General features: G+C 38.1%; 1 protein-coding gene across 1 annotated transcript; it reads right to left on the reverse strand.

The window, feature by feature from the left end:
* Nucleotides 1–806: 806 nt before the first annotated feature.
* LOC127351130 (neuronal acetylcholine receptor subunit alpha-7) lies at nucleotides 807–20,324 on the reverse strand. The gene is made up of 10 exons (XM_051378376.1): nucleotides 20,170–20,324; nucleotides 16,612–16,751; nucleotides 15,522–15,566; nucleotides 12,524–12,633; nucleotides 10,160–10,239; nucleotides 6,523–6,690; nucleotides 6,204–6,398; nucleotides 3,335–3,421; nucleotides 2,894–3,003; nucleotides 807–2,374 (listed from the first exon to the last, which is right to left on the reverse strand). The coding sequence occupies exons 1-10, from the start codon at nucleotides 20,222–20,224 to the stop codon at nucleotides 1,835–1,837; spliced, it is 1,530 nt and encodes a 509-aa protein (XP_051234336.1). The 5' UTR covers nucleotides 20,225–20,324; the 3' UTR covers nucleotides 807–1,834.
* Nucleotides 20,325–25,546: the final 5,222 nt, after the last annotated feature.

The following is a 25,546-nucleotide window of genomic DNA, read 5'->3' on the forward strand; positions in this document are numbered from 1 at the left end:
ATAAGGGAATGCCCCACATACTCTTCTTTTAAAGGACAACTAAAACAATGGCTCAAATCAAATCAAAAGTGCAACCACTAACTGGACTTGAGACTAATTGAACATTACTTTTTATTGCATTGTTATATCCTGTCTGGGTCTGGTGTCCTTCTGATTGTGTAATGTTTTTTGCTTTGTGTGTTGTCTCTTCTATTTGTATTTTTTCTATTTATCTATTAGGGACTACGGATGCAAATTAGCAGCTTTGCTATAATCCGGCATGTTTACAGAGATGTTTTAAATATTGATGTTCATTAATGTGCACTGTCCCTATCCAGAAAATAAACCATTTATTATTATTATTTATTATTATTACGCTTTAAAATTGATTTGTAAATCTCACATAGTCTTTTTTTAGCGATAAATAGTTGCAGTGGAATTAAAACAGTCCAATAATCAATAAACTATAATAATAAACTCTGATCAGAGACAAACAATCAAATCAAGCATTTGTGAATTTTCTTGTTCGATACAATTTTTCATTCACTCTTGCAAAATTAAATGCAGGCAAACTGATGACTCATCTTCCTTCACACAACTCTGCAGGATTTGTATTGGAGTAATTTTTGGTTTTTGCAGGCTGGAAGCAGTGAAAAGATTTTCACTGTCAGTATGTGTTTGCTTTAATTTGACGGTGCACTGAAATGCAGAAAAAGGGTCAAAGTTATCATTTGTATTCAAAGTATGAAAATATGGATGGAGCAGCAGCAGCATCTTTATACTGGTACAGTTCTGCACAGCAAAAAGACACTAGATATGCTGTCCCATTTTCAAATAGAAAAAATACATTTATTTGTGAAAGGTCATAGTACAACTATCCTGCTGCCAAATGCCAAACTAGACCTACCTAACTGGAATTGGACAAATTATATGAATTACCAGCACAACAACTGTAACATGGACAAGAACAAAAACATCATACAGTCAAATGAAAAGACTATTTGGACGTCATGACAATTTTTTAAAGATCACAAAATGTTCTAATAAAAATAAGTAAGAAACAATAAGTAAGACCAAGTATGAACATTGTTAAATTGAGGTGTTTGGTTATGCTTATGACAATAATCAACAAGAATTTGTAGTTATAGAAAGGAGAGGATTTTCAATTCAACATTCAATCCGATATAACAAAGACATTTCAATATACTGCAGCCATAATGTTTTGTAAATGGAACAATAGAGTTTAGTGAGGATCGTCTAATAGATACAATGCAATAATACACAGGTAACATCACATAACAAACCACAGTTACAACGCTTTGCAGCAGGAGTGCCCTTTAATTTCTTTTCTTTAGAGGGCCAAATCAGAAACTTAATGGTGGGCCATGAGCCAAAAGCAAACACTGCAGTGTCACTCTGCTTGCCATGCTCAAGATTATGCAAAATAATTAGTTATTTTACATATTTAAAGAGCATTACACCTCACAAAAACAAAACAGCGTAAAAGTTATGTATACATTTTTTCTGCGGGCTTTAATCTTATGACAGGCCCCACTTTGGGCAGTCCTGCATTGTAGTATTAGTCATTTTAAAAGTAGTACAGGGTATACATTTAGATGTTTTCCTTTAGTATGTCATTAGATTATCTCATATAAAAGGCAAAAGCTGGTATTTTTTACCACCATCATGTAACACATAAATTAAACTATTTATGCGTTACATACATTTTGCCTAAATTTAAGTAGTATTAATATTTGGTGATATACAAGTCTCATACTAGCAGACTTAACTGTGTACAAATTGCCACCCCATGGTTTACCAAATTTAGCTGAAGCATTTATTTCATGATAAAGTCTTAAGTAAAAAAGTCTTTGGAAATGGCCTCTACAAAGTTGGGTGCTGACATGAGGATCCCAATGGTGCAGAGGATAGTGAAGACGGAGAAAGCCATGAGACAGAGCCTGTCGATAACAGACGCAGCAAATTTCCACTCATTGCACACAGACTCGTCCTCGTCTTGGTTGCGGAAGCGTTTGGCAATGTAACGCAGCTCCTCCAGGATCTTGGCTAGGTCTGGTTCCACCTTGCCCACTGAGGAGCTGTGACCCGTGGGGAGGAGCATCTCTTCCTCACCTGCTCGTGCGACCAGTCGTCCACAGAGGACCCCGGAGTCAGGTGAGGTGGCAGCTGTGGAGTGAATGCTCTCCAGACCATGGATGCCAACATAAAGCGTGTTGCCGTTTGTGGATTGGGGGGCTGAGGCGCTACCGCTGAGCTCCATGCTGGTCAGGCTGGTCCTTGGAGCCTTGTTGTGACAAGCTAAACGCACTCGCTCCTCACCTGGGCGTTTCATGCGCAGGAACCAGGCGCACCAGTTCAGCAGCAACACACGGGTCTTTGGGATCAGATAATAACGTAGAAGAAATAACTGAAAAAGGCTCTTATTCACTTTAAATCAAACTTTGAAAACATGAAATTAAATGTAAGACACATCCACCAAAGAACATACAGCCAGTTTGTTCGGGTTACCACAAGAATTTTTACTTCTTCAAAAGTCAAATCAGCATTGCTCCACTGAATCCTCCTGATAAATGTTTGTGTGGCTAGCATATTTCAACACCAAGCAATTTTCCGGTGGAGGACCTCTCATTACATTTCTGTCTGCTAAAGATAGCTGGTGGGCACACGGCGCTACACAAGCAAATGCATATTATTCTTGATAAACTACTGTAAGTGAAGCAAAATTGACTCTAACCTAATAAAAAACAACAAAAGCACCGTAATCAAAGTAAATGTCTACAGTTTGTCATAATGTAATAATTAGGTGGCATGGCTCAAGGCAAATAACTTAAGTGGTGTTAATATGAATATAGTGTAAGTCACAGATAATGGTTAAATATGAAACAGCACTCACCCACTTCGGCATCTTGCTTCCATCAGGGTCATGGTGGTGATATTGTAAGACTAGAACTGTCGCAATTACTGAGAGACCAACAATGACCATAGTAGTGGCAAAGTACTGAGCTGGGTAAAAGAGAAATAGAGGAGACATTAAGAATGGACAACAAACAACAATGGACAACATTAAAAATGTTTCAGTATAAGGAAAAGGTCAAACTCACAGTCCAAGAGAGCAAAACTGCCTTCTTGTGTCAAACAAACAACTCACTTTATATGTCTCAGATCAAATCTCTAAATAAAAGAATCTAAATACTGGATGGCTGCTTAAACTTAGTTACACTGTGATATAAGAGAACCACTGATGAAAAATGACTCCAGACATTTTCACCCTTGCTTGCCCGCTGATTGTAGTTGACACCCATAGCGACTGCTTTTAACTTTAGCCCTGGCTTACCTATTAAAGGCACCGAGTCCGATGTAGCGGGCATAATCTCTGCAACCAGCAGCATAAAGACAGTCAGGGAGAGCAGGACGGTAATGCCTGGGAAAGAGACCAAATCTCAGTTAGCGCTTGACAACAAAACTAAAGTGCAATGAAAAGTATTCAAATCTCACAGTTGTGACAGGCCACCAACAATTCTTTGATGTTGAAATCTGGCAGGAGTTTGCATAAATTGGATGTTGGATGGATGATGAAAACATACAGTGAAACACACATTTCCATCCTTAAAGAATATTGTGTAATAATATGCAAAAAATGTAGGCTATTCCCAGATTTTTAGCATTATGAAAAGGCATTGCTTTAGGTTTCAGCTGCATTGTACTCAGTTCCTTTCTGCTGTGCACGTTTTGTTCCTATTTAGTGTAAAATCCTCCATGAATTTGTGACACCTTATTCTTATGCTAATTTTGCCTTGTTTAAAATTTTCTTCCACAATGTGGTGCTGAGCTGTAGTCGAACGTGAAGGAAAATCCCCCAAAAATCTGAATTGCAAAGCTGTTGAAGCTTATAATGTGCCACAGTCACTCACTACATCACCTAAGAGGGTACAAGCAGAGAAAGACAAACATCTAATAATACCTGTGAGCAGACATTACAGTTCTCATTAATGAGCTGACATCGTTAAGCCCCAAGCTCTTACCGTCTTACTAAAAGACTGAACCTCTCAGCAGGATTAAGAGTCACATCTTCAGGCACGCTGATATACATTTAACGACTGAAAAACACTTAACAGCTGCTTTATGTTGTCATGATACTGCTGCTGTTGTTTCTTATATGGGTGGAACAAGGAGGAGCACATACATTGTAAAGTGATGCATGCAGACATCACAAAGGTCAACATTTCAAAACTCCTGCAAATAAAACCTTCACTCACTACACACATAGCTAGATACCTCACTGGAAAATGTGTCTTTGCCTTGTGATGTGGACCCTTAAAAAAATGAACTCAGTATTGCTGACGAATCTTCTTATACAAGCAACTCTTCACAGCACTGAATGCAAAATGCAGAGACTTTGAGAGTAAAGATTCACAAACTATAAAATTCCTGTTGATCCATCTGTGTATTTCACAAATAATAATTCTCATGACAGCCCAGTGTGACTGAAATTAAATATGAGAATGAATGCTGCCATGAAAACACATTTCTCAATGAGTGTTCACCATTCTCAATGGCTGAGTGATATACTGACTCCATATGCAGTAGATCTGTTTCACACACACACACACACACACACACACACACACACACACACACACACACACACACACACACACACACACACACACACACACACACACAGTGTAGTAGGGAATAGTAGGGACTATAACTCATGATGTATGATGAATGTGTGCTGTGAATCACAATATGTCATAAACATTTTGTGATGAGCAGCATAGAGATCTACGTAGCAGCAGATTATATTGCACATAAGCAATTCTCATTTCTCACTTCCTCACGTCTATAAGCTATGAGAACATCAGAAGGAATGAACACATATAGAAAGAAGCACACACACATAAGCCTACACATCTGGCTCTAGAGCATAGTTAATGAGGAATACAGCTGCAACGCAGTACTCTTGAGGAAGGAATCCAGCTGCAGGACTCTAATGATTTCAGGAAGGGACAAAACTGCATAAATCAACGCCTCCACTTCGCCCGCCCACTCCCACATACAGTAAACACACATACTTTATCCGCCACCCAGCAGCAGACGCTCTCTACATCAAGTTTGTGTAATTTATGCATGAAATGGGCTCAAACATTCAAGTCAACTGTGACAACGGAGATAAGATTAAACAGTTTTTTCGGTCCACTGACAGTTAAGTCAGTCTCTCAGTGCCGATTATCAGATTGCTTCAGAAGGCGACAGAGGAAGTGGATTAATGAGTCATTACCCAGGAAAGAAATAGACTAGGATTTAAATTCATAGTAGATGATGAAAAATTGAAGAATAATAGAAATAGTTGGCTCAGTGTCATAACCACTTCAGATGTAAAAGATTTAATTTTTTAATGATCTTAGTTAGTTTACAGCTGTGTTCTTTGAACAGTTGTTTTCCATAGATCACAGTCAACTCAAAATGGCAGGAGGACATTAAAAAAGCATCTGTAGGTAATTTAATATGACATTACAACACACTGTACTGTACAATATATCCATACACCTAGACATTATATAATTGGAACATGATGTTATCATCAGGGAGGAGTATGGTATGCATGTATGTGTGAGTGTGCACTGATTACATTTTGAGTGAGAAGTGCAGGTCACTGAGGTCCAGAAAAGGCAGTCAGCCAAACTCAGTTTACAACTGAAATCTTCTTATAAGGCTGGTAAAAAAATGATTTTTCTGATTCATATGGACTACAAATGTATAACAGTGCTCCACAGCAGCAGCCAAGGGACACAGAGGTGGGACCACAGAAACAAAATACATCTCTACTTTGGCTTGGAGGTTTTTCTGTACTGAACGTAAAAAATCTTACAGTGATATTCTTATTTTTTTATGAATTAGATCAAAGGAGACTGGAACTGGAAAAAGTACCTCGTCTACAGTCTTCTAGTTATACTTTTTAATACTTGTTTTCTTTTATACTATATATTTTATTGCCTTGCTTGCTTGACTTTTCAGGTGATTACACACTAATGAGTGAAATTATATTCCATTTCTGCTAATAGACCCTCCTGAATATTACACACTGGACCTTTAATATGACTACAGTATTTCAGCTCTAACAATAGTAAGGGCACTAATACTCATGTCTGTAATGAAGCAGTGCCAGACAAGCAAGCATAAAGTGTGTGTGTATTTCTTACCCAGTGAGATCTTCTCCCCAGAGTCAGCGGGCAGAAGGAAGACGAGCAGGGCCAGGGTGGAGATGAGGACACACGGGATGAGCAGGTTGAGGCCGTAGTAGAGGGTCCGTCTCCGCATCACCACGGTGTAGGTGATGTCAGGGTACGGCTCCTCACAGCATTCGTAGGAACGGTGGTTCACCTGTCCTGGAACCTCTGTGAGACAAAACAAAACACAAAACGGAGCATAAAATGATATGATCATTTCAATGACATAAAGCAATAGTAACATTTGAGATGCACAATCCTCTGCACTTTGCAGGCCACTGAACACTCTTACCGACAAGATCCCACTCTCCGTTGGCGATGTAGCCAGAGATGTCTGCCTCTATCATCTTTAAGTCCAGAGACCAGCCCCCATACGTCCACGAGCCAAACTTTAGGTCACATCTCTGGACATCAAACGGGAACCAGCGCACATCGATGTAGCAGGTGCTCTTGAAGATCCCTGTTGTGGTAAGAAACATGAAAAGACCAAGACGGATCACAGAATGACTCACTTTGATATGTACTGCAGTTCACCTGTAGAAGGCTACCGAAGAGAGAGACAGAAATGGATGGGGTGATTTTTCAAACTGTGATTGAGAACGTATTTTATTACTCTGGAATAAAAGGAGCAGAGGGAGATTGAAGGGAGAAATGACAATGCCCAACCGTTACAGAGGCAGCAAGAGAGGTTTTACTCCGACAAGATATGGAGTCCAAGTGCCATCAATCCTTACAAAAGCAAAAAATCCAATATGACAATGAGACGAAAGTGGTTCTGGAGAGCCGGGCGCCAAACTAATTTCCATCCATATTTAAGAAAGATATGAGACGTCTGCAGTAAACAAGGTCTCTCCTCTCTCCCAGTGCCATGAAGATAATAAACCTCAGCAGGGAATGAATATAGATGGGGAACAGACGAGTAGTCCTATTTACTGCAATGAACCTCAGTGACAAAGACAAGTAACCAGGACACTCAAATGATTTGGATCGAGCATCTAGGTAAAATCTGCATACAGTTTTACTCATATAACGCAGTTGTGTTGAGCTCAAGCGCCAAATGACTATTTTGCGCCGATATTCCATTCAGTGAGGGTTCATTTGGAACAAAGTTGAGAGGCAATTTGTTTGTGTCAGAGGCAATCAATCCAGAAGAAATTCAATGATGGTGCTATTTACGCCGGTATTGATTGAGATGCTGAGGCGAGGGAGGCTGACGCTTTTTGTGTGGTATGGGAAACAGGGCTAAAGAAGAGCCTGCCAGGGAGAACAGTAATCACCAGCTGTGACAGGAAGGCCTTCCTTTTTCAGTGTGTTCCCATGCATATGTGTGTGTGTGTGTGTGTGTGTGTGTGTGTGTGTGTGTGTGTGTGTGTGTGTTGGTTTCACAGAAAGTGTGATAGATCTTTTAAAAACTGCACAGTGTGGCAGGGCCAGTAGGGGCTTGATCAGGAAAAGTGAATCATTGCTCAAAGCGCGTGTAACAGAGTGTGATAGTGATTGATCCGTTGACATTAAGTTACTGGCAGTGGCGTATGTACCGCAGGTGCAGCTGGTGCAATGCCCGGGGGCCCCCAGCTGATTATAAGGGCCCACGAGGGAGAGCGACAGTTGCCTAGAGTGAGGAGTTTTGACTTGAGTGTTGTTAATGATTTTGCTGAGCGAGAGGCCCGTAGGATGAACTTCTAATGGGTGAGTTCAGGTGTCTCTCTGTTATGGAGTGGGTTCAGGGATTCAAATTACCTCTCAAATGTTAGAAAATGCACGCTTACTTCAATCTGTGTCAGAATGGTGATTAATGAATGGTTTATTAAGTAATTGTGTGATCAGATGCCATCATCCATCCATTCATTTATACTGTGTAGGCCTTTAATGAGTTGCTTTTCCTGATCACTATTTGTTCTGCGGTTATTGACATACTGTGTAAGCTACTTTTTGTTGATTTGTTACTGTAGACTGGCTAAAACTATTTTGGTAGTTTGATAGTCGGAGACAGCAGGCTGTGGTGGTTTGAGTCCAGGGCGGGCTGTTAGATTTGTATTGATAGATTGGACACCTTGCCTGCTGTCCGTGGTGCTGATCAAAGGCTGCAGGTTTGCAGTTTTGTGGAGTTGTTGTGTCTCTATATGAGCGTTTTTGGGGCGGTGGTGGGGGGCACAAAATATTTGCACCGGGGCAAATCACAAATATGTTACACTGCTGGTTACTGGAATAAGACAATTTTAAAGAGAGAGTTTAGCTTTTTGGGGGAATACACTTATTTGTGCTCTTTGCAAGAGTTATCACAATACGATGATAATTATAGCATCATTTCTTGAGTTATGACCTTTGAATCAAAAGTGTCACCAATTCATTGTCCGACCATTTGTGAAATAAAATAATAAATTCTTGAGTTATGGCCTAAAAAGTTGTTTTGTGAGGGCACAGTGACCTTTACCTTTGACCACCAAATACTAAATCAGTTCATCGTTGACTCCAAGTGGAATCATAAAACATAATGCCTCCAACCACGGCTGGCACTGTAGCAGAGGCATAAAAGCACAGCATAATGTTTATACAGTTAATCACATTTATACACCATAACAGCAGGAGCTTGCTAAAGTCAGTCTGCACAGGAGGATCGTGTCTGTTTGATAAATATGCCTCTGACCTTTTGTGTGCAAATTCATTCGATTTATATTTGAAAAGATGACTATCAATCAGACTATTGACTGATGATATTAGCATATCATTAAGCTGTGATAAAATAATCATACCTCATCATAGTTATTGTCCCCTGCAATCTGGTGTTGTTTTGATTTATGTAACATTATGCAAAACAGAAAAGGGAAAACTTCATTAGGGGGTTTGTGCTGGGGGGCCACATATTTCTGTTGGAGTGACAGATATGGGCCATTATTTAGCCACCACAGCTGTACAGAAAGGATGAAGGAATCTGTGCACACAAGTTGAAGCTAAAAACTGGTACCTCAATGAACAATGAGGCAGGATCTGGACACAGTTATAGTTAAGACCCTTAATAAGGTGCATCTACTAATGTTCTGACATGACGGGTGTCTTCATCAGAGTAAGAGGAAGCTGTGGTAGTAAGGATGTTTAAATTACCTTTGTCCTTTGTCTCTAATAGGGCAGACAGGTTCTGGGTGTTGCTTACATCTTGCCATGGCAATACTGACACAGCATATACATCATTACATGGGAATAGATATAGAGTAATTTCTTAATGTAGTCAATATGGTGAATTGTGCTTTTTGTTCGTATCAGTTTGTTTTCAGTTTGTCTTGTAGCAGACTGCTGTTTGTCTATGAAAGAATTCTGACATTACTGGTTTGTAATGTTTGTAGTCCTTGTATTTGCACAGATAAGTAACCATACTCTGACTGATTAATGACAAAAAACAGGGGGTGGCATCATGGAATAAAAAAAATAATAATAATATAAAAGATATCATCAAAGGACATGTGATTTACTGGAATAACAAACAATTTCTTTAACATAGTACCATGCCAGTACCTCATCCTCTAGATTCTTGGTGCAAACAGCTGTCTTAGATTTTATTAAGTCTTATTGATAAAGTTCTGTATTTCTTTCCTTTTTTTCAAAGCTTTAACTATACCAGACCTCATCACTCCAGTAGCGATAATATTCATATATTATGCGTATTTTCTTTTAGACTCTGGAGGTAGAATATAAGGTTTAGTTCTGTGGTTTTGTTGTTAATTTAGAAGAAAGTCCTTACATTTATGTAAGTGTGGCTGTGTATATCAGGGGTTTCCCAAAACAAGAAGCATCTGCTACTATTTTTTAAATATTTGTACGTGTAAGAAAAAAGGAAGGAAGGAATTATCCAATATCAAACATTCAAATGAGTAAACATCTGGTTTTATCTGATGCTGAAGTGTGAGAGCTAACTGGGACTATATGACTCTTACCTGGAGGTATGTAGGAGCAGGAGCCTGAAGAATTGACCACAATGTTGGTGCGGAAAGTAGCATCAAATCTTTCATCAGCACTGTGAACAACATGGAGCGATATCAGTATTTACTGCTGAATTATCTGTAACCAAAGCACAGCTTCTGTGGAAAACATTGTAATAAATTCATACAACCTTTGCAAGAACCGCTATTAATTATAAGGATGCAACATAAATTTGGATGAGCCACAAACAGCGAGTGGAACAGATGTGGCGGAAATATACAAATATTTCTCTAACTCATTATTGCAGCAGGTACACAGCACACGAGGAGTCAAAACTGATGCAACACTTCCCTGGAGATGGTTATTCAGTGGTTTGCCTCATTCTCCCGTTACCCACAATTCACTGCCTCAAAATGAATTCCCCAGAGACTGAAGCATGTCTGAGTTAAAGTTGAAAGAGTTGCTTGAAAAAGAAAAAACTTAACTCACAGCAGCGACTAATTCAAAGAGTCTAAAATCAAAGCTTTACTCGGAGGGTCGATGACGAATGAAGTACAATGCTTTTCCCCTCATTAGTTGTTGGGAGAGTAGAGTGCCTCTAATGTGATTTGTTCATATGTTTCTTTAAAAGATTGATTAATGGTGATCTCTAAAGCGCTTTCCATTTGGGACATATAATAAAATTCTCCTTCTTCCATCTTTTTTCTTCCAAGTTTATTCATTTGTCTAAATGATTTATTGCTCCAAAGCACTCCTCTCTGTCCTGCATATATATTAAAACTGGGGAGCACCACTAACCTTCAAGTGTAATATTCCTGCCTGAAGATTAGCTTACCAACCAGAATGAGCTGTATCAGTGCAACACGCTCAATGCATGTTGATCTTCTAAGCTTCTACCAGACGTACATGCTTAGTTTTGAAAATGAGAGATATCCAACTTTTTGTTCCAAAAGGAATAAGGATTAAGTTTATCTTGTGGAAGAGTGGGGTTCATCTATGTTTAATTTTCTGCTTGTGAGTCTCTGCAAGAGATCCTGAATAAATCCCTTGACAACATGAGGTCTGATGCTTTGCAGACAGAAACAGTATATTGTATTGTATAATATTTTATTTGTTTCTTAGTTTCCATTTTAATGCCTTTTAGAATTATTTAATAGTTTTACAAACCCTCCCTTCCCCTTTAAAACTAGAACTTTGCGCATAAATACAGCTTTGTCAAATTTTGCCCATTTGTAGGTGGAAAATAAGAATTAAAGGAGAAAAGGCTTTAAAGGACCAGTGTGTAGGATACAGTGGCATCTAGTGGTGAAGCTGCAGGTTTCAACTAACTGAACACCACTTGCGTCAGTGTTTGACGATCTGGGCTTGAGAACAGGTTGTGAAGTGTGTAGGAGAAACTACGGGTGGCTGCAAAATTCACAAAAAATGTGAAAGACCCTATCTAGAGCCAGTCTGACTCATTATTATATTAAATTTCTGACAATAGATCCTCCTAAACGTTACATCATGGGCCTTTACATTTAAATTAGGTTAATATGAATTCAAATAATAACTAGATTTGAGTTGTTCTTTGAAGTTTATGTGATGATCTGACCATCAACATAAAAACACATTTTCCTCAAAATGAAAACTTGACCTTTAAATGCATGCAATGGGCCTCATGTGAGAACTTTCTTACCTTGTGTGTGTTCCGAGTCAGATTCAGCAAACCTTCTCAACAGCACAGACTTAACATAAACTGCTTGTTTCAACTTCATGATCACTGCTCATGAGTAGGTGCACATTTGTGAGATTTGTTCCTCAGCAAAATCAATGGCCTTAAACTGCTATCTGTCTACCTGTTCTGCAAATCTCATTCCCCAAAAAAAGAGCAAAAAGAAGAACATATTTATCAGTGTCGGTGGTAGAATTAGAGGACCAAGAAAGACAAGAACTTAGAAGCCAAATAGCGTATTTCAAGCAGAGCCGTGCTTTAAAAACAGAGGGTGTTCAAGGAGAAAGTTTTATTGAATTATTCAAATTTCTATTCTAATACACATCTTTAAAATCCAAATTAATTCAACAGGCAAGCAATTATGGAGTCAAACTGATTTTTTACAGGTCGCTGTACATGACTCGTTTGACAGGTCTGAGCCACTAAAAAATGTTGTTTATACCAAAGATAATGTTTCAGAAAAATCTGATTTGTGGTGTCTAATATATCACAGTCAGTGTCACTGTAACAATCTTCTTTTTAACTCTAGAATCCCCAAATCCCTCAACCCTCAGAGATCCCCCGCGTTATTTTGTGCAGAGGACAATGCATGCATGCTGAGTCTGACACCGTGCATATCCAATTACAGAGCAGCATCCAGCAGATCTGCCCTTACAACACCTACCTGTTATACAGCAGAATATCTGGCTTCCAAATGAGATGCTCAGGAAATCTCACTTTGGTCACACCTGGATATTCTGATGAATTCCAGCTGAGGTAATTATCATCCCAGAACTGTGGGACACAAAAAAACATGATGTATATTTCACATTTCACATATCTTTAACCTATCCTTTAAACCCATATGGGGCCCTGTGCATCTCCACTTTGATAAACCTCGTTTGAAAGCTCAAACTGATACTTAACACAGGTGTATTTTTTTCAGTGGCAGTGACAGTAATGGGTAAAATAAATGTAGGGGACAGCAGCTGTTGGTAACGTTATGCACTGACATGCAACCAGAATTGAGCTCAATCTCTGTGCCGGGTTTCAGTGGCATCTAGGGAGGAATAAGATTGTTGTTGTAGGAAACTATTTATTATTCAAACACATTATTGTAATTCTAGGTTAGACACAGAAGATAATAACCAGTCACGTCTTCCCTGTGGCAGATATCAGTTCATTGAAGATTCAGAGCCACACTAGCAGCTCTATGCTGACATTTAGCAGCGTATGTTCACCATCTTAATTTAGTGTGTTAGCATGCAAACATTTGCTAATTAGCACTAAAGGCAAAGCACAGCTGAGAGTGATGGGAACGTCATTAGTTTTGCTGATATTTGGTCATAAAATAAAATATTGGACAATTTAAAATGCTGACCTCATTGTGGAACTAGAGGAAACGTCAAGGGATCACCAGAGTTATTACAATTCACCCCGAGGGGGACATGAATGTTTTTAAAGAAATGTCATGACAATCCTGTTTCACCCAAAAAGTCAACCTGCTGGTGGCAAAAGAGGAAAAACCAAGGGATCAACAAAGTCATTGGGATACATTTGCTTAGTGTCTGTACAAACCTTTGGGCAATTTCATCCAGCAAATATCAAACAATTTCACAAAATGAAATGAAATGTTGACCTGCTGGTGGAGCTAGAGAAGTCAGTCAGTTCAAACCAAAGTCAAAACATCATCATCCACAGAGCCGCACTGCGACCATAACTAAAACGCTCAAACCTGAGAGGTGAATGCTTGATTACTTTCACAGAACCCAGGTCAGAGTTGAAAATAACAACCCCATCCAGGCCCCTTAACAGATGTGTGTGTGCATGAAATGGCTTTGGCTGACTTACAGCTCAGTATATCAAAATGGTACAGCTGGATGATCTGGCTAACATTGTAATATCTTATCTTTTTTTTTTTTTACACCTTGGTGAAATGGCTTTTTTAATGGCTTTTTAGAAAAAGAAAAGATCTATAATTCATTTTTAATTAATTCAAACCATCCCGGTATTCAAATAATGGCTGTAGCCAGCATGAGGAACTATAAAGGTCAGTCGTTAATAAAGCCCGAGTAAAGCACACTGAGGGACGCTGTCACCTGTACAGCTCACATGATTAATTCAGACTACGGAGTCATGTCATCCTCACCAACCTGCTGCTCTTCTGAACATAAATACAGACAGCTCCAGGAGAGTAATGCGTTAAACTAAAATACTACACAGTAGTTTGTCATTACAGTCAACCACTCAGTTGTCCTTAAAAAAAAGCACGAACATGATGCCTAAAACCAAAACTGAAGCTACTCAATTATTCAAGTCATCTTGCAAGATGTCATACAATTGTGCATTTATAATTTGTTCATTCCAAGACCATCCTGAGGCAGTTAAAAATCTTGTAATTACTCCTCTCAGGCAAAAATGATTGAATGCGTAATCTTGCAGAACCATCTTCAATGTCTCAAACTGACTTTCAGAGATCTTTAGGACATTTAAACTTTCTTCCCTGTAGTCCACACAAGTAGACTAAGCCAACATATGCTGGAGTAACTCTAACAGATGGTAGATACTGTGGATTCCTATCTTGCGTTTGAGAGGCGGTGTCGACTTTGCAGGGTGTGCAGTGAGAGAGAGTGAGTGAGACTGCTGCTGTGATTCCACTGGGTGATTTAAAACAGACCAAGCAGCCTTGATACAGCTTGCTGACGGTGCAGCAGCAGGGAACTCGTGTCAGACAACGGACAGGCTGTGATAAAACATCCGTGTTCATACACTTCATCTCACTGCATAGAGGAGAAAGGGGCATTTTGCTCACGTAGAAGATGAAAAGGAAGAGTCTGGGTACCAGTAGATGTGATAAAGAAGACTGTAAGACAATCAAACTATACATTTAAACTCAGACATACTATATTAGTACTTTGTAATGTTTGTTGAGATTAGATGTGCAAACTAAATACATGGTTAAAGGCTAAAGTTAAAGGTACAGTTCAACATTTAGGGTAAAATACTTGCAGAAAGTTAGATGAGAAAATGGCTACAACTCTTTATAAATATGAAGCTATAGCCAAAAGCTGGTTAGCTGAGCTTAGCATAAAGACTGGAAACTGTGGTAAAAAGCTAGACTTGCTCTGTCCCAAGGTAATAAAATCTTCATACCACCATCTCTAAAGTTCCCCATCTTGTTTGTTTATTTGACAGGGACAGACAGAGCTACGGGCTCATTTACATCTGCAGTCCCTGGGCAGGAAACAGAGAAAAAAACATCTCTGTTAAGAAATCTTATATACTAGAAAGAACAATTTGTGTTTTTTGGGGGGAATTATGTGCCTCAATTCCTGGAACCTTGTTACCGTAAGGACTCCAGGAAGTCACGGCCAAGAAATAACCTTGGCACATAACCCCGAAAAACCACCAGGGTGTAATCTGTCTTTAGTCCAGTGCATGTTCAGAGTCCAGCATCTTGTGAACGATAACAGGAGAAGTATAAAAAAAATGGCTGGATTTATTATGAAAACCAGTTTAATGTATTAAGTGTAACCATAAGGTTGTAAATGGTAAATGTTAAATGGACCTGTACTTGCATAGCACCTTTCTAGTCTTCCGACCACTCAAAGCGCTTTTATACTACATGCCACATTTGCACACATTCACTCAGTGATGGCGAAGCCCATCGGGAAACGTCTTACCAGTTGGAGCCAAATGTTGGTTGTTAAAACCTGGTTCTTCTCATCCTGTTAGAAAAGAAGAATTATCAGTATGATTATTCAGGTATTTTTGTGTATTGTTTTTTCAGTTTAAGTTTCATAAAGGAGGAATCATGCTACTCTACTAAAATGTATACATCCACAACCTCACCTCTCAGGGCTGTGGTAATGAAAAAAGGATTGACTATTAAACAGTGACAGCTGTTTAGCATGAAGACAGTTCCTTCATTAATTGTGCTAAACCTTTCAGCATCAGTTACACTTTGAACTCATGACTTAAAGACATCCAAACCCAGATGTAAATTATCCAAAATGTCTTTAATGTGCATGAAAGATAACTGAAACTAGTGTTCACAAGTTCACACTAAACAAGAGCTAACTCAAAGTTTGGTACACAGATAAAACTGAACAGTCTGTGCTCATTTCTCTTCTTTTTTTTTAAATGAGCTGCTTTACAAAATACTGTCAATTTGATTTGGGTGGAGGAGCGTTGGCTTGTGATCTTACCTTTTGAAAATGATTTCTAGTGATCATCACTCACTTAAAGGACCAGTGTGTAGGATTCTGTTTCATCTAGAAAAGGACCCACTGTCTCTATAGATATAAGCGGCTCACTCAAAGATAACAAAAGTATTATTCTTATTTTTAGGTGATTATCCGCTAATGAATTTATACCTATAAATATTATATTCTGATTGACAATCTTTATATATATTCAACTGAGTGTCACCTAAATAAGAGTGAGTTAAAGGTCCAGGCTGTAGGATTTAGTGGCATCTCGCAGTGTAGTTGCAGATCACAGATGGTTTGTCTGTTCTGGGCTACTGTAGAAACATGGAGGTTGAACATGGCGGACTCTGTAGGAGAGGACCTGCTCACTCATTAAAACAACAGCTCATTATGAGGTAACGAAAACACAACAATTCCTATTTTTAGGGGATTATACACTAATGAAATCATACCTATGAATATTATATTCAGTTTCTGCCAATAGATCCTCCTAAATGTTACAAACTGAACCTTTAACATAACACTGCCTTGCGTAGCGTGTGGAGATTCATAATTTATGTACCACATCCATGATCTGATTGAGGGTGAGGCCGAAGTGAACAGTGAGAGTCTGAGAGTCATTGGCGACTGGTCTCTCCAGTGGGCTGTAGTTAGTCATCAGGTCTTGGTACAGTCTGCGCTGGTTCGGCCCTTGAAGAGAAACTACAGAGGACACAGAAACTTGGACAGTAAATATACTTTAATAATCACAAAAAAAAATTGAGTAAGACATATCTATTGCCTATTCCTTTTCAGTGTCATTGCCAAACTCCCATTTACACAGCCATCCTGCAGCACAAACATTTCTTTCTATTATAAACTGGACGACTGAAAGCCTGTCTTATATAACTACATGGCTTCTTTTTCAAGCAAGAGCAATAGCTGTTTGTTTGGAATGAATAGAGAAAGAGATGATGCACCAGCAGTGACCAACATGACTGAATAGACAATGACAAAAACGTTGCTATTACTTCACCAATAGCGAATCTAAATAGGACTAGCCACAGTACCAAAGTTTTAGCCAGTGTATCATTTTGTTTGATCAATGGAAGTCTACTTTGGGAAAGTGAAATGTTATGCAGAAACACCACAGTAATGAGCAGTTATCCCCAAAGATGTTGCCAAAATTATCCAAACTAAGAGTCTACAGCTTTTCTAGCGGCTCTATGAGGCTCTACTTACTGTATACACAGTTGTGCTTTGAGCTAAATGCTGACATCAGCATGCAAACCTGGTCAGAAGGATAATGCTAAAATGCTGATGTTTAGCAGGTAATATTTACCAGGGTTATTTTAGCCTGTTAGCATGCCAACATTTACATATTTGCATTAAACATAAAGAATAGCTAAGGCTGATAGAAATGTAATTAGTTGAGCAAAGTATTTTGGTCATAAACTAAAATATTAGGCAAGTTGAAATATAAAACCAGATAGGATCAGCACTATATGACCAACACAGGTGCTTAAAATCATCAGTATTTATCCAATTTATCCAATCCATTTTTAACAAATGTTTTCACTCTGAACCAGAACGTCAGTCTCATGGTGGCACCAGAGATCACCAATGTCAGTAAACTTTACCGCCTGGGGAACACGAATGGACAATCAATCCAATAGAGATATACCAGTCTGAACCAAAGTAATAAACTGACTAACACTCCCTTCCTAGAGCCACAATGCTGTCGTGATCAGACAAATAATCACTTCATTTGTAGCAGGAAATTTACTTAAGTTCAAGGATGAGCCTGAGCCAAGGTAATATTCTCTCCATTCACCCACTCGAAGTCATCCTCTCTGCTGATACACCTCCAATCTTGCATTTCATTTAATGTTTGGAGATTCTTTTTTTGTTGTTGTTAAAGTATAGTAACTCTTGAGTCAATGCCAGCGTGGAATTTCTAAACAATCTCAGTCTCAGGTGGTGAACGCGTGCACGGCCAAGGCCATCATCCAAATACAATACCTAGACTTGATTCATATCACTGTGCAATCTCAAATCAGACCTGCCCCTCATTTTAACACACTCTTGTCTCCCCTCATGAGTTATGGAGCATTTTTGGCAGCATTTATTCACTTCACTAATGGCCATAGCCCAATTATCCTAAACCACCTATGAGAAGCACATTATCCCAATTATTTGGCAGAGAGCTTGTTGACTGTAGGCATCTCCCCATTCCTCTGCTCTGTGCTGCATCCAGTTCTTTCATAAAATGACTGAAAGATTAGCTGAAAGCTTGTCTTTGTCCACGGCTGAATCCCCTGTGGATGTGTGTTCTCCCAATCCCACCATAATCAAATTTCACAATGAGGATCAGCGAGATGACATCACTGTGTGCTATTGTCCTAAGATGTTTCTCTAATATATCTCAGTATATTAATGGCCATCAGACCACATGAGGAACATGTCTGATATGTCGCTGGATGTAAGCTGGGATCTATAAAAGGGAGAAGCAAACCATTTCTACCTCTTAATCAAATTGAAGAGCCTTAATAATGTCAGAGAGATGGACAAGAGCTTTAAGTACCCCAGACATTTAGATTTGCATGTATGTAGGCAGACTAATACGACTTCCCTCCATACTGCACTCTCAGGGGAGCCTCAATTAAGTAGTGCCTGCTGTAAAGTGCAGACTGAAGAGCCTGAGCCAGTGATTACCATTAAATTAACTAACTCAATCCAAATATTTTAAATTCAGAGCAAATTTGAGTAAAACGGATGAGAGAATGTCTTAAAGGTTTCGCACACTAAATACCATTTAAAGATCAGAGATCCTGATCATTTTTATCAAGTTTTTTTTTCAGTTTTTATGGGGTGACCTGTTATGTATGTTCTTCTAGACCAACAACAGGAAGCAGCAGAGTATGTAGTCCATACATAGCAATGGAAATGAAAGACTTCATTCAACCAGTCTCTCATCTCAGTCTGTTTGTGACAATCTCTCTCTCTCTCTCTCTCTCTCTCTCTCTCTCTCTCTCTCTCTCTCTCTCTCTCTCACACACACACACACACACACACACACACACACACACACACACACACACACACCAACATACCAACCCTGCCTAGGAAAAGTGCTGTGATGTTACAGTAACTTTTTTTGTCTTAGTGAAGGAAAACAATAAAAACACTGATTAATGCCACATTGCTTTCCTCATTTTCATCTCCAAGCCTCCACTTGAAGGTAATCATGATACACCTCACATACGAAATGAAAGGCAACATCTTTCTGTACGGCGGCAGATGGTGGCTGACCCCTCGCAACCCGGACAAACAACTAGTGAAACTTTCCTTTCTTCATCACGTCACGCCTCACGCCACAAGAACAGTTTGTTCACATCTGCTGGCCTCATCAGTAAGGGACCAGGGACCCCCATTTACTCTTGACACTTCTACCCCCACCCTCATCAGTAAAAGCTGCAAGATGTTCACACTACATACAGCACACAAAGTCCATATGACAAAACATGAGAAGTATGTGTATTGCAATCATTTATAGGCTGCATATAGGACCTTGTTATTCAGTTATTACATTACTACATACTATACATGTACAAGTATATTTCTTATTAAAAAGCTTTGAAGTTAGAGATAACATATTTCCACTAATTACAAGCCACACAAGCCCAAGAACCAACATGCTTTTGTGACTGCACCAGTTCCATCAAATGGAAATGCAAATCTTGTCATTTACTTTGATACACATAAGCCACATTGAGCCTTCTGAGGTGGTTGACTACATTAATATATACTTCTGGGGATTCTGCTTGTGCACTTGTAATGTCTTAACAAAGATGAACCAGCGCTGAAAAGGTTCAAAAGAAGAGCTTGGACAGTAAAACAACTCCCCTTCAATATTATAATTTCTATTAGTTCATATACAAGTGAAGTCACAGGTGATTCAAAATAGCATTAAAGAATGATAATGTTACCAAAAAGTATGGAATGTCATTCCAATGAGGAGGTTTGCAAATCAATCCTGCAGGCAAAATACACACAAGAAACGCTAAAAACCTCAAGAATAAGGCGACCCCCTCCCTCCTAATCCTAATAACCGCAATTAAAGCGCATGTTGTCAGCCTACCTTTCACTTTGAAGGCGGTGACTGCAAGAAAAAGCAGAAATTTCCGCAGGTCCATGTTGAACCGAGGAGTGTGAGCAGAGAGATTCCTCAGTTCTTCTCTGAAGCAGCAGCTGGAAATGATGATAGTGAGTGTGTGTGTGTGTGTGTGTGTGTGTGTGTGTGTGTGTGTATGTGTGTTTGTGTATGTGGGGGGTATTAAATAACTCCTCCTCTTAATGAATAGCGCTGTTTGGATGGACAGCGATGTGATTTGTTGCAGCACCTACCTACAGTAGCTTGTCTCACTTATTGACCATGAACCCACTGATATACGGTAACACTCTTACAGAAACGTGTGTAAAAATTTAAGTCAGAAAAAATAATAGCCAATAAATAAATAAATAACTGATGCACAACGATTTTATTACCTGTAGCAACAAATACATGTTTTATCAGTTATTTCTCTTTTGTAAATTGTTAACTATTACCGAAATTAATTTTAAAAATCCCTAACAATTCCTCATATTTTATGTATTTAAGTATTTAAGACTAAATTGAAAAGATCCGAACCCCAGAAAGAACTATATCAGGACAATAGCCCCCCCATATGCTTGTAAACTGCAATTTTCTTCTGCTTTATATTCATTTAATGGTTGATTTGCCTCTTTTTTCAGATATATTATATATTATATATATAAGAGTTAGAAGGGGGTGCACAGGGATGCTGAAAAAGTTGTACAGCATCATTTGATCCACAATCAACGAGCTTTTGCAAAACAAAGGGACATCTGCTGGTCAATGAGCAGAATTACAACTACATTTAGAGAATTAGTTAATGCATGGACTCTTTTTTCCCCCCCTCTTGTTTATCAGTCTATTTTGCTGGCACTGCAAACATTTTTGAGCTCTTTTAATCAGCAATAAACAATGCAGGGAACAATTCCCCCTCCAGCATATGACTGGATTAGAGAGAAATACCCAACGAATCGCAGAATGCAAAAAGCATAAAAACATGAAGAATTAAAAATGAAAATGAAATTGATAATTAATACAATTTGCAGGAATATGAGCTGGTGCTCTTGGGTAATACTGTAAAATGCTGTTTCAAAATAGTTAAAAAGAAAAAATTAACAACAGATTGTCAGTGCAGTAATATCTGCTCTGCAAGGTACACAGACTAAAACTATTAATTTAATTCATCCTGTGAAAACTCACTCAAAGTTTAAAGTTTATCTCATATGTGACCTGTATGTAACTGTTTACCCTCCTTTACAGGAACATGAGCTGCATAAACACGCTGTACCTGAAGGTAAACACCCACATGAATATATTTGCTTTGCCATCGAAGGTACTTTAATTAAGAGCTATTATTCTGCTCCACACAGATCGAAAATAGTTGGGAGGTTTGTAGCAGGGTTGTATGCACTCTGCATGTCAAAGCATGTGTTTCATCAACCTGTGACCAAGCTGTACTGTGGTCACAGGATAATTACACTGCCAATCACATTTCACCGAGCTTTCATCAGGCTGAAAGAGAGCGAGGTTTAATTAAATGTACACACAAGACAAAATGCTGTTAGACTTTTGCTCATTACTGCATTGGGAGCTACATACATGATACGTGTGTGTAAGCTTGTGTGCCTCACCTCACTGTGTGTGTGACATTAATATTAATATTTAACCATCTAAATGTTATTGGAACTAATCACTAGTCTCATCAGGAATATGAAGCTTTTCTGTCAATGCGCTTTTATTCATTTTTGTAATGTTAATGGGAGTTTTATGGATTTAATTCTTTTTTTTTTCAATAATAACTTTTTGGTACTTTAATCTCTGCAAAAATAGTTTCTACCAACAGAACTTATTTTTAGGTTTCCACAATAATTATTTAATTTGGAAGAGCTTGACAGAGTGCTAGAATTATGTTCTGAACTTTAAAAAGGTGAGAAAGGTAAAAAGGATTTCCAATTAATAACCAATTAGAAACTGAGCCTCAGTTGGGTTTGGGTCCACTACTTAACTACTGCTGCACTTTTTAAATAACTGGTTCATGTGCCAATATTATTTCCTGTCATTATATAGTCATTTTTGGTCTTGTCCAAAAGGATTTGCCTTTATCTAGAGAACAGGCTAACTCCACATTTGTTTCTCTAGCTAGACGTATAATTCTGTTGAAATGAAAGAAAGAATTAAGAGGCAAGATTTTGTCTTATATTTAAAATCTATAAAAACAGAGTTCCTATAGGAATCATTGGATACCAAACATCTGCTAACTGCAATCCTCCCAGAGGCAGCGAGGAATGTGAAGTCGTTCTCTTAGAAAATAAAAACAGGTATTTTACTCACTATGCTGAAAAATTAATTGAGACTGTGTAGTTAATGCATATTTGTGAGCCGGAGACTTTAAAACAAAGACCAGCTTTTGGTTTCCTAGTAGCTCCTTAGAGACCACAAATCATTTAATTCCCTCGGATTCATACAGGCACAGTCTCGCTGGACTAATTGCATCCTCTAATGACTGTAATCAAAAAGAATGACTTCGGTTACATGTGCTATGGTTACTTGTGTGTTAACCTTAATAATGGATTTGTTGTGGAAATTGAAAAATCTGTTCTTGCCTCATGCAGTGCGGAGTCAGCAATTAAATGCCAGGATACGCTATTATGCAATGGAAAATATGAAAATGTCACAATTGTCCTGGCTAAAATAATTGCAATTCACAACAATAGCTCAATAATCACCAAACTATACTTAGAACACTTAAAATGGCACTAAAACACATTGACTTCACTGTACCTAAGAAACAAACATTTTATTGTATCACAGATTGGACACATATCTATAGTATTTCCACAAATCTGGTTTAAAATTTTTTTTGTGAGTGATAAAATATAGAAAACTGAGCCTTAAACCAGAGATTTTACACACATTTACTGTAACCATAACAACAGGAAGCACACGTTTTACTCAGTTTGTTGTCCAACCCTTCTCTTACTACTCATGACACATTAAAACATGTTGTTCTTCTATTATCCTTCATATTACGTCATCTGTCCACCACATAATCCTACTAACATCTCTACACATACAGTATATTCCTTCGTGATACAGATACACTTATACAACACCCCTCCATGCTAAACCCAGTGGGCAACTCAGCCACAACTCAGTTACCACATGACTTTAACATAGGGAATACATCGATTCATTAAGCATAAAGTATGTGAACAACAGCGATATCATAAAAACAAAAACACAATGTTTATCAGGAAAATTTCCTTCAGACATTCATAGGAAAGCTTAATAAATATTATAATTAACAGAAGAAAAAAACACTGCTCATATGGTAGCAGACTCAACTGAGGTGCTTGAGCTAAACACTATCAAACACAATGAATAAAAGCATCTGCACATCCAAATCTGTGTAAAAATTTTATATATTTTATGAACTTTTGGTCAAAAAACCTTCTTCAATGCAAAGACTGATAGCCAGTGAAAGCAGCAGTGAAAAACATAGACTGATTAGCCTTAATGCAGAACACTTGTGTCAACCAGTAGAGCTTATGTGGCTAGACATCAAGGGAATTGTAGTCTTAAATATAATAGACTACAAGTTAAAGAAACATACATCAAACATATAAGATTCAAAATATCCAGAATAAAACCAGAATATGCAATAATAGAAATAGATGCTGTGTAAACATGTTTCAACCATCATCAAACATACTATAAAGTAATAAATAATGTTGTGGTAAAGGGTTAGTAGACCCAGACAGAGACATAAACAGAGAATAGTAAGAAAAGCACAGGTGTAAATAATAAAATTACCATTTACCTGCTTCAGTTTCACGGTCGCATGTCATGGCGTACTGGGACACTTGAATACAATTGAGCCATCATTAATGTTATTAGCAACACCTGTTCTATTACGACAAATCAAAAAGGTAAAAACAACACAAATGTATATTTTATCTTTTGTATTAGACTTTGTTAATACTGGTGGTCTCTGCTCTGTTCCTCTTGTGTGAAGCCCAGAGGCTCAGGACCCTCGGAGAAGGGGTCCTCTCTGTTGAGTAGAAACAGATTTCAACTTTTCACGTGTTAATAATAATAATAATAATAATAATAATAATAATAATAATAATAATAATCGGACGAAAGTAACTTAACTAGGACAGACAGACAATCACAAGAACTTCTTTGTCTCATAAACATCATAAAAGTTGGCCGATCTTTTGTATAAGATTTGTGTGTCTCCTATTGTGATTACATTATAAATTACTTTATTTTAACTGTAGTATTTTGTGCTTATTTCATGTGTGTTCAGTGATTTCAGGCCAAATTAAATCAGAAATCTCTATACTAAATGTCTCTACACTGCAGGGCATTAAACCATAGCTACTATAATGCAATGTATGCTGCTGGAATAATAATATATTTGTAGTGTTTCATTAAAATTAACTAATATAATCAAATATAAATTAATTAATTCAGACACTGCACATGTTAAACACCCATTGTTCACTCACACAAGTGTTGTGTGGCCTGTTTAGACCTGTTTTCATGCTGCACCTGTTGAGGCGAGGCAACTTACACCTTTATTATTGTTATTGGTACATTCACTTGGTTGACTTCATGTAATTCCCAGCATATGGCACCGCCCAGAGTCAACCTGAGGAGGGAGCTACTCAGGCAGATAATTGGAAAACACCAGTAATGTCACCAGCATTGTCTCCCCCTTTCTAACTGTGTTTCATACACTGATCCCCCCCCTCTTGTGGGGTTGATGCTCAGGCTTAAGTTAGGTAGTCTAATGGTTGGACATAGTAGAGATAACAGGTTGAGCTTATATATAGGCTACTGTCAATTAGGGGTACATTTCGGCTGAAGTTAAACTAATTGGTAACACAAATTGATTGGGGAGACAATCCAGGCCTGTAAAGCACACACAGAATGAAAAGCAAAATCTAAAGCAACTTTTAAAAGTGTAATTATAAATTCAGAATAATGAACTAGAATTAATATTTGCAAATTGTATTTTTCTTTAACTTCAGTTTTTAAATGAATGACTGTAAGTTACCTGTGAACCTGCCTGTTTTAATTGCAGTACAAGATATTATCGTTTTTATAGGATTTTACACACTTACTGTAACCATAACAACAGCAAGCACAACAGTTTACTCCGTTTCATCCTTTCTCTAAGTAGAGCAGTTTTTATTTTGTACAAATATATTAATTGATTCTTATTAAATTTAACATCAAATGACAAATAACTTAAAAATGTTAAAACATTTATGTCTTTTTTTTTTTTTTTGTGATTTGATTTGAAGTCGGTAAATATGCCTACGTCGGACTCCTCTCCTGCAATGTGATTGGTGGATTCGGCGGTTGGGCGGGA

This window comes from Dicentrarchus labrax, unplaced genomic scaffold (genome assembly GCF_905237075.1).
Source record: "Dicentrarchus labrax unplaced genomic scaffold, dlabrax2021, whole genome shotgun sequence".
Taxonomy (NCBI): Eukaryota; Metazoa; Chordata; class Actinopteri; family Moronidae; genus Dicentrarchus; species Dicentrarchus labrax.